The sequence below is a fragment of the Alligator sinensis genome, unplaced genomic scaffold, assembly GCF_000455745.1.
Source record: "Alligator sinensis unplaced genomic scaffold, ASM45574v1 scaffold432_1, whole genome shotgun sequence".
NCBI lineage: Eukaryota > Metazoa > Chordata > Crocodylia > Alligatoridae > Alligator > Alligator sinensis.
In genome coordinates this window covers 1,729,886-1,746,362 of record NW_005841998.1, presented here as the reverse complement: position 1 = coordinate 1,746,362, position 16,477 = coordinate 1,729,886, and the positions used below count along the sequence as shown (strand labels likewise).

At 44.4% G+C, this 16,477-nt stretch overlaps 1 protein-coding gene across 1 annotated transcript in view; it reads left to right on the top strand.

Annotated features, from left to right (window-relative positions):
* Nucleotides 1-682: 682 nt before the first annotated feature.
* EML6 (echinoderm microtubule associated protein like 6) overlaps nt 683-16,477 on the top strand; it is a 316,078-nt gene continuing 300,283 nt past the window's right edge. The window contains exon 1 of the mRNA XM_025201579.1: nt 683-892. Coding sequence (XP_025057364.1) covers nt 696-892 — 197 coding nt within the window. The 5' untranslated portion in view covers nt 683-695. The remainder of the gene's footprint in view (nt 893-16,477) is intronic.

Genomic DNA, 16,477 nt, shown 5'->3' with positions numbered 1-16,477 from the left:
AGTGCTTGGAAATGTGTAACAACTTTATAGCCAGCTTTCAGTTGACTCTGGACCCTCATGCCGGTGTTATGTGAACCCTTGCTTCCCCCCTCTCTCTCCCTCACGGAGTGATGATCCTGGATGCGGATTGGCAATTGCAAACTGCACATGAGAGCTCCCTTAGCCCTCCTCCCTGCCACCCCCTCGGACCTGTCAGGGGGCTCCACCCAGCCTCGGGGCTGGGGGCAAGGATTTAACCTGCAATTCCAATGCACTTTCCCCCTCTGGTCCCCACCCCCCTCCTCCATCAGCTGGCATGAAAAAGAAAAGGGGGGTGGGAATGAATCCGGGAAGCTCCTGTGTGCAGGAAGTTACTTTGCCAGGGCAGAGAGCAGCCCGGCGTGGGGTGGGTTTGGGCGTGTTTGTTGTCCCCAACGAGAAGTTGTCTGGGTTGCAGAGCAGACGCCGCTCGCCTCGGGCAGCAGCAGATTATGGTGGGAGCGCAGCAGGGCTAGCCGCAGCAGCAGCAGCAGCGGTGGCGGCAGCAGTTCCCAGCAGACCTGGGCTGTGATTGTGTGGTTTGCTTCCCCCACCCCCTGTTGCAAACCCCCGGGGGAAGCGCAGGCTGAGGAGCCGAGCGGGCATCGCGGAGGGGGGGCCGGGGCCGGGGCCGGGGTGGGTGGCACTGGCTGGCTGGGGAGAGGGCACCGGGTATCATGGCGGATCGGACAGCTCCTAGATGCCAGCTCCGCCTGGAGTGGGTGTACGGGTACAGGGGGCATCAGTGCCGCAACAATCTGTACTACACGGCCGACAAAGAGGTTGTGTACTTCGTGGCTGGAGTCGGGGTGGTGTACAACACCAGGGAGCACAGCCAGAAATTCTTCCTGGGACACAACGATGACATTATCAGGTAAGGGGGGCAGGCTGGGTGGCTGGGGATGGCATGGCAGGGAAGGGAGGAGGGCAGAGGCGGGAGGAATGCCCCCTTCCTCCCCACCTCTGAGCCTGGCAGAGAGAAGCCCGGGCTGTGAGAGAAGGGGGAAATCTGGATCTAGCTGGATCTTGCTGATATCTATTTTGTGTGTGTGAAGCTTCTGAAATTTGTCATCTCAAAAATTGAAACCAAGTGCAGCTGCTCCTACTGCAGCAAAGGGCTGTGTTTTAAAGAAGCATGTTTAAAAAAAAAAAAGACAGAAAGAAACACCCAGTGCCACAGTGCTGCAGCCTCCTCCATCCCGCATGTGGGTTTTGGTCCCCTGCCCCCCACCCCCAGCTTTGATGTCTCAAAAGAGAGCAAGTGTAGATGTTCCTCTGACACCACAGAATCCAGATGTCTGTGCATCCCGGTAGGACAGCACCCAAAGACCCACTGGATCCAGCCAGTTTTGGGCTCTCGCCCTCCAAATGCCACTTAAAGAGCAAGTTGAGCTTCATGCGTTCCAGCCAAGCTATGGAGATATCCATGTATTCTGGGGCTACAGACCCACCAAAGCCCAAATGCAGCATCTGTGCCAATCTAATCTATTTTTTCCCCAAGCACCCATATGCTACTGTCTAAATAGAGAATGTGTTAGACCCCCAGAAAAAAGATGTTATTTCTTAGTTGGTCTAATGCAAGGTTCTAGAGTTTTGCATTCCATAGCCCCTCTTGCTGCACTTTAAGGATACTGCCCCTGGCACACCCCTGTTCAGCAATATTGCATGGGTTTGGCTCCATCAAGTTAACTTAAAGAACTAGATCCCTTATGTAAAAGGACCAAAATGTATTTGTCCACAAGTGTACAAATTCTGTCAGCAAAATAAGGAACAAATGGTGTTTCTGCTGTTTTGTTATGAACTTTGGACCCTAAATATCCTGGTACAAGGAAGCTGCATGGCAGTGGCACTGTTGAATTCAGCTCATTAAAAGGACCTTGTTGGGATATCATGCCTAGTTCCCTGCATTTCCATTTTTCTAATGTTCATAGATTTATCTAGTCTGCCCCTTCCACACACCATAGCCACAAAGGACCCAATATACACCATCCCCTATAACATGCCACAGGTAAAGGGCTTGCTAATGTTGACTGCCTACTCCTGGTATCCTAAAAGCTGCTTCTAGTTAGCCAGAATAATTTGGAGTCCAGAACAGTTCCCAGTACATCATGGTGTGGCAGTGCTGCAGAAACATGTATCTAACATTGAATATGGTTGGGTATATTTGGGTTCTGGCACTGAATACCCAAATCATAAGATTATCATAAGTCCATAGGGAGTTTGTTTTTCAGAAATGAATCTACTTTGTGCAATATGAAGCTTTTGTCTACCATACGCATGTGAGAGTAGCATTGTTTAAGTCTCTCTTTATTTGTGGGCACCAAAGGGCTTCATTCTGGTTTGAGTCATATTTTCAATCCAAGTGGTGTTTTGTGGGACTGGTAATATCTTAAAAATCAAAGTAAAATTTTAAGTGCACCCACTACTTCTTGAACCTTCCCACATTATGTAGATGATGATTTATTTCTTAGAGGACAGGAAATACAATATGTTAGTTCCCATGTTTAGCAGATAGCATGCAAGTTTTATTTTGATACATTAATTCAAAGCCACAGGATGGAATTTTAATACTAAAAAGAAGAGATTTTTGTCAAAAATATTCTGTTTATTTTTATTATTTTCTAGTTGGGACTCTTGAGCTTTGATTATTTGGTATTTCATGTGCTGATGGAAACTTGTCCTGATTACTATACTAGACCAAAAAAAAAAACCCCAACAAAACACCCCAACCATATTGTGCAATGTGTTTGACAGTCATTTATGAAATATCTCAGATTAGAGGATTGTTTAAGTAATGTTACTTTATAACTGAAAGTGCTTAAAACATAATTAAAAAAAATAAACCATAGGATCTTGAAAAATACTTCAAAATCAGTATGAAGGCCATAGCATTCTGTGTGGATTGTTTGCATTCTCAAATTCTGATCCATCCCTTTCCTTCTGAAAGCCTTCATTTGATAATGATGCTATTTTTTTGTGTGAGATAATGAACTCCATAAACAATAATGGTTGAGAACCCACATAGCACCCTGCACGCACCACCAGGTTGTGGACATGGCATGTATGTTTCTCCCGGGAATAAAAGTCACGCATTTAAATTTTACACTTGTGCTTTCACTGTTTTATAAACTGGCCTATCTCTTGCCTTTTATCAAGGCAAATCCAATTGCATGATGATAATTTAGGGGCAAACTAATATATTTTTTCCATTCTTAAAATATATGGAATATAATTAGCATAATACCTAATGCTCGAACTGTTCCAGAATGTCACTGATTGGAAACTGGCTCACAATTGTGCCTGGACAGAAGTGACTGTACAAACACTGCTAAGGATTCTATGTAGGACCCTCATTATTTAAGGATTGAACTGCTGCTGAAACACCACCAGGAGATGGCAGAGTATCCAGATAGTCATGCCTTCCAAGAAGGAGTGGAGGGGTAGCTGTGTGGCCCACTGCTTGTGATTCCTGGGGTACTCCAGCTGCAAAGAGGGGCGACATGTGTTTTCGTCTTGTCTGCCTGGTCCTGCTGGGCATCCCTGGCCAGCCGAGGAACAAGAGCAAGAAAAGGGAACTGGCCTGCACTGCTGTCCCTTTCTGGAGCCTTCTCCCTCCCCCAATCAGCTAGGGGCAGAGACAGGAGTTGGGAGGAGAGGAGAAAAAGCGAGGGGTAGGGATGTGCTGCCAAGGATGGAGGGTAATGGAGGGGACAGACTCTTGCATGTTTTGGGGACTGCTGCTCCTACAGCATGGTCTGAAAGTAGGGTGTGATCATGCTGCAAATCCACCCTCTCTGGATCTGTCCTTGCCAGTTTTGGGGGGGCTTTGTTGCACCTTGCTTGTGGTTCTCGGAGGACTGTGTCCTGCCCCCCCACTCCAGATCTCTGCAGCTTTTCATTCCCTGTCTTGAAAGCCATCCTGTCAATTGCACCCCTCTGCTAGAGACCCTGTGTATTTGGGAGGGAACGTGGGTGTGGTATGCAAATAAATCTGGTACAGGTGATTCACATCTCTCAGGACAGTAATTTCAATCTCTCTGAAGATCCAGGCAGACATCAATTAGGGTGCCCCCACCCCCCCCCTTTTTTTTTTTTAAGGTATGTTATAATCAAAAGACTTGAGGTGCCTTTTTAATGAAAAGATAACAGCTCAGGGGTATTTCTACTTACTGCACAAAAGCAAGGTGCATCTATCTTACAAAAGGTTAATAAGAAAAATTAGTTTGTGCTGAGGTCTGTGCTGCCATGGATACAGTGCTACTGGTTCCCAAGCTACCTAGTTTAAAGTTAGATTGGGTGTCTCTATACTGTTCTGTAATCTGCCATGTAGACCTGCTTTACACCTATAACTTTTGTTTCATCATGTACATGGGCAACTGGTGCCTCTGGAGTCTGGGGGGCACCCGCAGAAGCCGGGGGGGGGTGGCGGCGGGGACAGGGCTGGCGAGCACCCGCAGGAACCGGGTCAAGGATGATTGTCTTGCTTGATTGCCTTCTCTATGGGTCCAAAGACGGCTGATGAGGCTGGTCTGGGATTGATAATCTCTGTTGCAACATGGGCACATGTTTCTGTGCGGGGTGGGTGGCTCTGGATTCTTGATTCGGTCCATGACATGCTGTTCCTGCCACTCCTCTTTTTTCATCTCCTGTTATTGTTGTAAGTACAAGTAAGATAAAACTGAGGACTTGAAGTTGACTACTGTAACAAGTAAACAGTGCAAATCTGAGAATATAGTGAAATGAGTCTTGTGACAACTTTATTTCAAACTGTTTCTTGAGGACGCAATGTTTGTCCCCAGCAAAGAAAGAACTTATGATTTTAAGTCCTGATCTGGCAAATAAATGCTCTAGTGTGATCTCTTGTATTTTATGGACTTGCACTTGCTTCAATGGGAGCACACATGAGTGTAGGGGTTTGTGCGGACAGACCCACTTTCAGGGCGTTTGCTAGTAACTGAGCTCTTCCAAGACAAGTTCAGATTTATGGCAGTTGCATTCTAAATTATTTGTATAGAAACCCATGTTTTCATTTTTCTCTCTCTCTCCTTGAAACATTCTTTAAATTTTCCTAGCATTTTGAGGCTTGAATCCTCATTATAGCGTGAAAAGGTCCAAAATAGCACTTCTCTGGTTTTCGACAATTGGTACATGTGAACAAGAAGTAGTTTACTATACAGGAAATAGCTAAAATAATCAGTTTACGTGCTTACATTGTCACTTTTTTTTTTAAATTGGGTTGATGTTTTTATTATTTTCAAAATGTGTAAATTCTGAAATAACATAGGTCATCAATAAACACACACATTTTACCACTTCGGGTTCTAATTGGTCATGTTCATCCCAAGGGTAACATCATTGCTTTTTATCCCATACATTATCCTTTGTCAGAAAATAGTGTCTTCTGAAATGTTGAGAAATATTGCCGTTGGTAACAATGTAGTGAGCATTTTTTTCCTATTTGTAGATTTCTAAGAATTTCTGTACTATTGAAAAATCTTCCTAGTGTTTCAAAGCCTGTTCAGAGAGCAGCTTTGAACTTGTATCAAAGACCTAGCCTGAACTTTTCATAAATCATATATATTTTGTTGTTCTTTCTGCTATTCTTAGAACATTGTATGGCTCCTGACTGTTTGCCTTGCCTTGACTTGTTATGTTAAATGTACCAACATGCTATAATGTTATACACCTACAAGAGCACATCCTGTATTATAGCTGGTCTAAAATAAATCAACTGTAAGGCAGGAAACCAAAAATCATACCACATTTACTAAAGTTTTATTTTTCCTACACAGAAATAATATAATATAATATATTACCTAGAAATCCAGCCCACTATCCTCTAGTAACAAATCATGTTATTTATGTAAGGCAGGTTGCAACTTAATAATAATGTAGGATTTGCCAGAATAACCCTAGAAGTATGCTGATGTATGTGTTCTACTGTGCTGACAGACTGAGATTAAAAAATGTTGATGTGCAAGGGGTGATGGGATTTATTGAGTTGAGTAAGCGAGTGAAGGCTTGTTTTATTCTTGACAGTGATCATTTCAGAAGACAGAAAACATATTAAAGCATGACTACTCATTTTTGCTCTCTTGATACAGTTAGGAAAAAGAAATGTGATGCTTTAAGCAATGTCTCACATTGTTGGGCAGAAATGTAATTTGAGAAGAAAGATTATAGGCAGAGTTGTAGTAATATGGAATTAAACTGTCTTAATTTCACTGTTTAAATACAATATTACAATACCTGCATTTAAAAACATTATTTCATGTTTTTATGCTGCCTCTTTTACCCAAGGATAGTAAGCTACTTACAGTTTGGATATGCTGTTGTTGCTGTTTTAATGGTAACTCTAGCTAGATGTTCATTACATAAAGATAACTAGGCTGCTATAGTAATTTATTATGTTAAATGTGGGGGGGAAACGTTCAGTAGTTTATGGCAACTGCTGCATGTATTGAAATGCAGTTCCCTTTGATATAAGTTTGTGGCAATTAACTATCTGAACACAAGTAACAATTCAGACCCTCTTGTTTTATGGGTTCAATCGTCTCTCTTAAACTGTAACTGTTTTTGAAGTTAAGATTCTGGTACAAGTAGGGTTAGAGTGAGTTTTAATGCATAGTCTCCTTAAAATATGTCTCTCCTTTTATGTTCAAGGTGACATTAATTTCTCAAATTGACCTCTCTAATCTAGCTACTGTATTTAATTTGATGTTTCAAGTTAACATAGGAAAACCTTGTTTTCTAATAATTTATCCACAGAAAGGTTTTATTCCAAAGAGATAACTGTGGTTTGCCTGTCTAAATTCCTGTGCAGTTTCAACTCATTATGACTTTTTTTTTAATTTCCTGCCTTTAAGCTTGTTTAGCATTAGCCTGCTACATTCCACTTCACAGCTGAATTTTAATGATGAAAGAAGTGATTCCTGAATACCAAAACTTATAAAGCATATCAGCCTTCCAGAAGAAAAATGCTGTATCAGTGTAGGATAGTAATATCTGTTACTAAAATGGAACTGAACTAAACACCTGGAGGTATGGAAAGGACAAATGCTGTATTTGTAGGCAGAGGTATTAGATGATCTAGCATATCTTTTTGTTTGTTTATTTCTTTTGTTATGCTATCCAAGATTAATAGATGCCAGCATGCTTTAGGAAACTTCAGCTCATGTTGATGCTGAAAGTTGTATATTTTGTTACTGCATTTTAATTCTTGATTCCCCAAACTTCTCACTTTCAGTTCTTCCACTTCAGAAGCATTTGTTGTTTGTGCAGAACTTAACTTTTTTCAATAAACAGTAAATCAAACATTTTGACATGTAGTAACACTTAAATCTGAAATTGGAGTAATTTTCCCCACGATTTTCAAGCGGAGCAGGATTGGTTCTTTGTACTCTACTGTTTACTATAGAAGGTACAGCTCTAGCCTGTCCTCTTTTTGTCTCCTTGCAATAAATTAGAGAAATTGCCTGAGCTGAGTAATCATTAAGAGCAGTTACAAATATGCAAAAATTCTATAGTTCGAGGGATGCGGGGGAGAGAAGACAGTACGTTCAAGAGTGAATGAAGCCAACTGAGGCTTATCAGGTGCTTAGCTCTACATACCTATAAAGAAAATAAGAATAAGACCTAGTTATACGTGCGGGTGTAAATTAGGAAGCGAATCTTGCCTGGCTTTTATTTTAATAACATTCTAGTCTCTTACTCTATCTGAAGGCTTTTGCTGGGGGGGAATAACCAAAAAGTAAATTGTATTTCTTGTTTTCAGTACCTGCAATCCATTATAGCTACTCTTGCATCCTACATTCTCCAAAGTGATTTCAGAGGCATCTGATGCAGTAAGTGGCTGCTTACTAGGGCTGTGAGAAGCTTCAGGTGCTGCTTCAATTCAGAGGAGATTCTCCCCGATTCGGTGGCCGAATCTCTGAATCTGAATAGAATCAAGGGACAATTAAAAGGTCCAAATCCTATTTTAAGCTCTCTGAATCTTCAGAAAAGATTTGGAGAGCTTTGATTAATTCAGGCAGTCCCAGTGGCTACAGCAGAGAGCCAGAGCCAGACTCTATGCTGGTAAGTACAGGATGGGGGAGGGGACCATGGGGGGACCCCTGCCTGCTTCTCCAGCCCCCCCTGATCTGCGCCCACTCCCCCAGACCCCCCATGGCTGCCCTGCCTGCCCCAGCTCCCAGTGCTTTAAAAAAAGCCCCCACTCACCTGGTGCTGCCCTGCTGCCCCGTGCCCGCCCAAGCTCCGGCCCTTTAAGAAAAAAAATGGAAAAAATCTTGGGACTCGCCATTCTTACAGCAGCCTCAGAGGGGTTCATGGAAGAGCCCCCCATGTGGCGGGGGGCAGTGGGGATCGCCCCCCACCCTGCAGGAACAGTGAGTCCAGGGGGGGTGTTTCTTAAAGGGCTGAAGCTGAGGCGGGTGGGGCAGCCATGCATGGGGGGGGCAGAGATTCATGCAGAGCCCCCCCACGCAGCATGGAGCAGTGGGGGATAGTGGGGATAACCCCCTCCACCCAGCAGCACCTGGTGAGCCCCGGGGGTTTTGTTTTTTTTCAAAGTGCTGGGAATTGGGGTGGGCGGGGCAACAATTGCGGGGCTGGGAGAGCAGGTGGGAGATGGACCTGTGTGATTTGGAGATTCAGCAGAATTGAATTGGGACAGTGATTTGAATCACCGGATCAAATTGCTGTCCCCCGAATCGGCCAAATCTGAATCTGAAGCGAATACTAGCCACTTCTCACAGGCCTACTGCTTAAACTTAGAAGTATTTTGTAATGTCCTGATGCAAACAGGCTTGTTCAAACCAAGTTTGTGTTTGCCTGTGGCTTAGGTTAATTCTGAACTCTGAACCAAAAGCCCTCTGGACTTGCCCAGTTTATGCAAAAATCACTTTCACATGTAGAAGGGATAAAGCCTTAAATATGACATTTCAATATAGGTGCATGGGGGATTGTTTGCATTACAGTCTTGGAGCTGAACCTGGGATATGGTTTTGGTTCCAGCTTTATGTCTTTTCTTAAAGGGTTACAACTCCAGATGATGGAAAGTAATTGGAGGAGTTGGTTTCTCCTTATGTCTGTCTCAAACCTTCTCCGTAATCATCTTTCTTTTAAAGTCACATGCCTTTTATACTGCATTTGTCACCAGTCATTCCAACTTTCTACCATGGACAAATTTATAAACTACATATCTATTGAAATAAATTTGTCGTAATACAAAACAACCACTGGACAGTGTGGTGGCTTGTGCCTCCTCTCTTGTGACATCTGTATTTATTCTGAAATCTCCTCAAAACAGGGACTTCATAAAGTGCCAGTTTTGAGATGGGAAAGAGAAGGTGAAAGCAAAAAAAAAAAGGAAATTAATAAAATTTGGCAAGTACTATTTGGAGTTAAAATTCATAAAATGCCAGTAATAGACCCACTACATTAAAGTCCTCCATTTTATAAGGGTGTAAAGCAAATGGTTCTCAACCCATGGCTTAAGGGCTGCATGTAGCCCAAACTGCACACTGCTGTGGCCTATGTGACATACTTTTTTCTTTTTTTAAACAGGAAAGATTGCCACCTGCGGATAGTTAGTCAGAGATCTCGGTTTTCCATTTGCCACAGAAAATCTTTAAAGGAGAGAAATGCAGATTTTTCCAATTTAAAGGAGAAAAATGTAGGAAATACCAGGTTTCCCCTTGCAAGCTGGCAGAGTTCCAGCCTTCAAGGGGTTGCTTAGGGCTGGGGGGAATGGGAGGAGAGTGATTAGGCAGGGGGCACCATGTGCATGTGCACACATACACATGCATGTGGCAGCCAGGCAGTATGGAGAGCAGCTCCCTCGAAGTAAGTCTATGGGGGAGGTGCAGATTTAGGCACCCAAAGTGAGGGAGGGCGTAGAGTAAAGTAGGGCTGGGGCTGGAGCTGCTGCCCAGCTGAGGTAGTGCGTGGGGTCCTGGACCAGGGCAGGCATGTGGCACTAGTATGAGATGCTAGTGAAGTGAAGAGGAGACTTACAAGCTCCAGTCACAGCCTCTGAGCTCAGGCCAGTCCTTGTAAACTTCTGTCACCAGGGGCTGCAAGATCAGGTGGATGAATTAATTGGGCTGTATACATGGGAAATGGACAGGCCATGGGGTGCTTATACCCAGGCTGCCAAGCCACACAATCAGGGCCCCAGATGGCCACTTGCTATTTGGAGGAGACACCCTGCAGTACAGCAAAGCTGAGAGTCAAAGCATCAAGATAGGGAGCTAATGCAGACAATTCTTGATGCTGGTAGTTGCCCCATACGTGCAGGCCCCCCAAGCAGTCCCAGGCCAGTCTTGAAGGGTTGCAGAAATGCTCAGACTGGTGGGCTGGGCAGCTTCTGGCAACAGAGTCTGGTGATCCTAGCTTGACCAGCCCTTCCATGGGGAGTTCTTCCACTCCCTGGGTGGGGATTAGGAAGCGGGAGGGGGAAGAGGGATGGTGCCTGAGCAGCCTGGATTGTGGGCAGTAGTGCTCATGATGCAGGGCCAGAGGAGCTGTGGCAAGGACCCAGGGCCAGGGTGTGAGTACTCAAAGCCCTTGGGTCCTACTCATCCGGGGAGGGCTCCCACTCCACGTGGGTGAGGAGGCAGTTGGCCAGGGCTTCACAGATCTGGACAGCCTGCTGCTCTGTGGGGCTGAGCCATGCACACTGGCAGGGGGCTTGCCCTCTCCCCCATGCATGTATTGCATGTGTTCACAATGCCAGGCTCAGTCTGTTGTCAAAGTACTCCTTCTGGTGGTCCAGCTACCCCTCATAGGGCCCCATGAGCCAGGGCAGGAGGGGGTAGACTGGGCTGAGGAGGTAGAGGGGGTGGGGGAGTGATATCACTGATGAAGAAATCGGGGACCCTGGGAGCATAGCTCCCACTTTATCACCCCAGGAAATGGGGACTTGCACAAGAGGCGAGCAACCTCTCCATTGGTTGTGAGAAAGTCAGTGGCCCAGTCATACCCTGGATGCCTGGGTTCTTTGTGTATCTGTTTGTGCATGTGTGTGTCCAGGGCACCTGGGTTCTGTGGGGGGCAGGTGGGTGTCCAGGTGGGCAGCCTTGATGTCCCTGCCGGCCAGTCCAAGTGGCTTGACTGTTTGGCTTTGCTTGGGCATCTTTGGCAGCCTGGGGAGTCTGTGGGGCATGCTAGGAGGTGCAAGACCCCTCCCCCTCTCCCTGCACCCCCACTGCACTTGGGTTGTGCCAGCAGGCTTCAAGCCTCCTTCCCCCAACGAGGGTTAATATATGTTCTGCTTCCTCTTGACCTAAACAGGGATTCTTAGGATAAAATTCAGAAGTTAGAGTGCTTCCACTGAAGGCTTCTTAAATGCCTGTACTTAGCCATTATTTTAAAGTCAGGCAGAAGGTAGGGCAGGGTGGCACCTTAGGACACCTACACATGTGCCTGATGCCTGTTCCAGCTTGTGCTACTTAGCACATATCAGAGCCGACTTGATTGAGTCTGCCGGCGTGTGCTAATTAGCATGCTCCAGCAGCCTTGGTGTCTTGTGTATTCAGCATCCCCACGCTTCAAAATGGTGGGCGGGGAGGGGCACTTTAACTAAAGCTCATTTGATGATCTTTAGTTAAAGTGCCTCCGCTGCCATTTTAAAGCATGGGATGCTGAATGCATGAGATGCTGTGAGTGCTTTAATTAGAGTGGCTCCTGAGAGCCCTCTAAAGCAGTGCTTCTCAAAGTGGTGGTCCACAGACCAGTGCCGGTCTGCGAGCCACCGGTTGTTGGTCCTCAGCGAGTTGCCAGGAAAGAAAGAAATATATTTTCAGAAGCATAACATTGATATGTCATTGCGCCACAGTTTGTACGTTCCAACACTCCAGGTGACGTCACATCGTGCGAGGTGAGGAAAGAGAAAGAAACAGCCGGTCGCACATTTGTGTAGCGCTGTTACACGTAGTTGCTGCCACCGGCTGAACCGGGCACCGGTCCCTGGCCCACTGGAAGAAAAATTGCCTGTCTGCCACATCAGATAGTTTGAGAAGCACTGCTCTAAAGTACGCCCTCCTGCCACCCCAGAACACATGTAAGGATGCTAACTGTTCAGAGAAGTTTAAGCTGACAGCTTATGATTTGATGAAACAGGCTGTTGCCTATGAAATCTTAGGTTTCTTTGAACAAATTGGTCTCTAAGTTGCCACCCTTCCCTGCCTTCTGCCTGTTAGATCAGGGACAACAATCTTAGGTAAAATTAGAGCTGGCTAGGACTATTAACGCCTCTCTGACTTTTGTCACAAAAGCTAGACTTTACATTTGGTTTTGCTGCACAAAATTCATCCTTCCCTAGAGTATATGGAGTTTGCTGGTGAGCAAGATTAGCAAGTACCACTTTGGACTGCTTTCGCATATTGGCTGTTATTGTCTTGTCACCATAAAGGCTGGTCACCAGAGACTTGCAAGTCTAGCTGCAAAAAGTAAAGCTCACATTGGATCCAAAATGCTACTACCAACTGCTGTACCCACAAGTAAGCCTGTAGCTAAGAACCCTCAATGGCCAAAATTGATGTGAGCAAGATGTTTCTACTTTTTCCTATCAGAAGAATGTTTCTATGAGCAGTTCACAATTCATGGGAAAAAAGAGTGTGTTTACTAGCAGAAAGGTTCCTGAAGTTGCTTTCTATCAAACAGCTGTTGCATCTAAATCCCTTTCAAAAGGTGGTAGGCTTTCTAAGTGCATTAGGCCTACTAATTTCAACAACCTATGTCACTTCTTATACCAGAGTCACAATAAGGCTTCTTCATAACTGAATGGCGCAGATCTCTAGAACAAATTCAAATAGCATGTTTAAAATATTGTTCATCTCAAAAAAGATTGTTGTCATTGACATGGTAGAATCACTCAGGGAATGTTTTAAAGAGAATATCACTCAATCCCCTCCACTCCCACAGTGAAAGCCAGTCTGGATGTATCCAAGAACGTATAGAGAACACATCTAGATAGTCTCTTTGTTTGGAATCACTGGCGTTAATGAGAGCATGCTATAAATAAAGAACTTGAATTAAGACCTCTTCATCCAGTGCTCAGACTATGTCTTCCTCATATCCAGAGTCTAATAGTGCAAATCATTCCAACATTAATATTACCTAAACAAACAGGGAGGAGCTCCTTTCTTTCAAATATGCAAGCAAATGCTCAGGCTTTGGGACTGTATATCTTTTACGGTGTTACCCCAGTTGCTCTGCATTGAGCAGATAAAAAGAACAGCTTAGCAGATCAACTCAGCAGAGATGTAACAGTTACATGAGCGGTGAGCCATCTAAGATTTATTCAGTTTCCGGGGTTTCTGAATTTAATCTCTCTGCCATCAGATGCAGTATGAAGTATCTTTGTTTATGTGCAAGGATGGACAGAGACACATTAGCCAAATCACCTGTTTTCCTTCTGAAGTGAGGATCAAGTATACTATGCACTTTTTTTTCTCTCCCTTATCTATTAATGAAAAGAAAACGAAAAGAAGAAGAAAGGCAAGTTGTGACCAGGGTGCTTCTAATCACTCTTGTCTCTTGAAACAACAGCAATACACGGCTTGGTTTCAACTTTCCAGGTGGGCATTCCAGACTTTAACAGATACTGAACAATCTTGCACTATAAAAGTGCAAAAGGTTTTAATCAAGCCTAGAAATAACTGACTGGAAAATGTTGTAAGCTGAAGTGATGGAGATTTGTACCCTTGTTATTTGGTAAAGCTGTAAATCTTCGACAAACACTCATTCAGTGTATTCTTGAATATTTCGTCCATTTGAAATCTGAAGACCTGCGTAGCTCAGTGATTTACAGATGATGTGCTGCATCTTGCTCTGCACATGCATGGTGCGTCTGCTCCTCCCTGCCACTGGGCAGATAAGTACAGGCCCCTCCTTCCCATCCCTTGTCAGGTTCAGCCTCTTATGGGGCGCCAGGAACCCTCTTGCCCAGCCCCCTCCACACTGAGCTTTGAGGACCTTTACCAGGTAGGTGCAATCCCCTCCCTGCCCCAGCTGTACCTGCACCCCAAGGCCTTCCAGGACAGTGCAGAGTTTACAGATTCCTACCACCCTGGTCCTGGGGTGCACAGGAGAGTGACTCTGTGTACTCTGTTGTAAAGGCTGCTACCCCAGTTCAGCTCGACACTGCCTTCCCCAAGGAAGTCTTTCCCCAAACCCGTGCTGCCACTTCTAGACATCTGAAAATTTGCGTTTGTGCCATGGCTGCCACTTTTCCCTGCTCCATTACTTGGGTGTAAGGGTGAAGTGTGACACCACTCTTAATCCAGAAAAAACTGTGCCCCAGGTATCACAAGTTTGGGAAACACTGATCTAGCTTCTTGGAACATAATCATATAATAGTATTTTGTCATGTACTCATAGTTAATCAGTTTTACTCAAGATAGTTGCAAAAGACATTGAGATTTAGGGCATTTTGACACACGCTCTGAGGGTGGAGGGGACACTCTAATTAAAGCACCCGCATCATCTCGTGTATCAGCATCCCCGCACTTCAAAATAGTGGCTGGGGTGCTTTAACTAAAGCTTGTTGAACGATCTGCACCTAACCAAAGTGTGTGTGTGTGTGTGTGTGTGTGTGTGTGACAGGCACAAGCTTTCATGAGCTCACTTCATCAGATACTGTGAAAGGACTTGCAGAAAGCAGAGTATAAGAGATAAATTGGCTCATGAAAGTTTGTGCTACACCCCCCCACACTTTCCTTATATTTACTTGTCTTCAGACTAACACAGCTGTGTCTATTTGTTTCATAAAACACTTTTTAAAAATAGTCATTACTTTAATAAGGCAAAGAAGTGTATTACATATCCTCTTGGCAGACCCACAATTCAGTCTTTCTCATATGGATAAAGTTGTTCATCCTCAATTCTTTCTAAAATTGGTATCTGATTTTCATATTAATCAGTTAACTTACTGCTCTTCTTTCTAAGTCTCATGTTACAAAAGGAGAATGAAAACTATGCACCTTGGATGCTAGAAGAGCATGAACTTATTAGTTGAATAAAATCATAGAAAAGTAGGACTAGAAGTGACCTCAGAAGATCAGATAGTCCAATCCCCTGCTGAAGGCAAGATCATATATGACTAAATCATTCCAGTCAAGTATTTGACTAGCCTGTTCTTAAAAATTTCTAAGGATGGAGATTCTACAATCCCTCTGGGTAGCCTGTTCCAATGCTTAACTATCCTCATAGTGTGAATGTTCTTCCTAATTCCTTATCTGCAATTTAAGATCTTTTTCTGTGTCTTTGTTTCTTCTGGTCACAAAGAATAGTTTGTCACCATCCTCAGGTATTTCAAATCCCCTATTCAGTTTTCTCTTCTCCAGACTACATAATCCCAGTTCTTTCAGGTTTCTTTCCTGCTCAAATCCTTCTTCAAGTCTGGGGTCCAAAACTGGACACACTACTCTAGGTGAGGCCTCACCCGTGCCAAATAGAAAAGAAGAATCACTTCCCTCAATGTGCAGTTGACTCTCCTCTTAATACAACCTCACTATTGGGTTTTTTTCTTGCAACAAGAGCATTAGCTTCTTGCAGTCTACTATAGCCCCTAGATCCTTTTCTTCAGAACTGCAACCTAGTCATCCCCCAGTCTGTATTTTTGCATATGATTGTTCTATCCCAAGTGCAGGACTTTGCACATGTCTTTGTTGAATTTTATCCAATTGACTTTTTTGGACCATTTCTCTAGTTTATTGAGACCATTCTGAATCCTAGCCCCATCCTCCACTATGTCTACAATTCCATTCAACTTGATGTCATCTGCAGATTTGCTAAATATGCACTTAATCCCATGATCCAAATAATTAATGACGATAATAAACAGTATTGGACCCAGGACAGACTCCTGGAGGAATTCCGCTTGATACTTCTGTCCAACTATCCAACTAGATGTCAAGTCAATGATGACTACTCTTTGAACATGGTGTTTCAATCGGTGATGTGTTCATCTTACAGTACTTTCATCTAGACTATGGACGTGTGTAGACAAAATGAGAGGCGTATGCACGGCACTTCAAAGTGGGTTAAATGCTTTTGCATCACTTTAATGGTGTTGGTGTTTGCACGCATCAGCAGTGTATTGTGCATTAATTCCAGCCACTGTAGCACATTTGGCGGCATATGTGCCTTAAATGACTTTGGGGGTGCAGCAAACTAAAACTCCAAGGAGTTTTAGTTTGCTGCCCTACAGCTGCGGAGTGAAGCACCAGGCTCCGTGCAGCTCAGGAACTGTGCAGGCAGCCCGTGCAGGCAGACTGGCAGCAGCTCGGGAAAGCAGGCTCCACTGAAAGGGCGGGGAAATAAGCAGCAAACCTGATCTTTTTCTTTTCTTTTCTTTTTTGTTTTGCTTTTGTTTCCCCCTGGAGCCTGCCTGCCTACATGAGCTGCACAGTGACCCGGTCTTTCCTTCCACAGCTGCAGTGCCCTTTGGGAC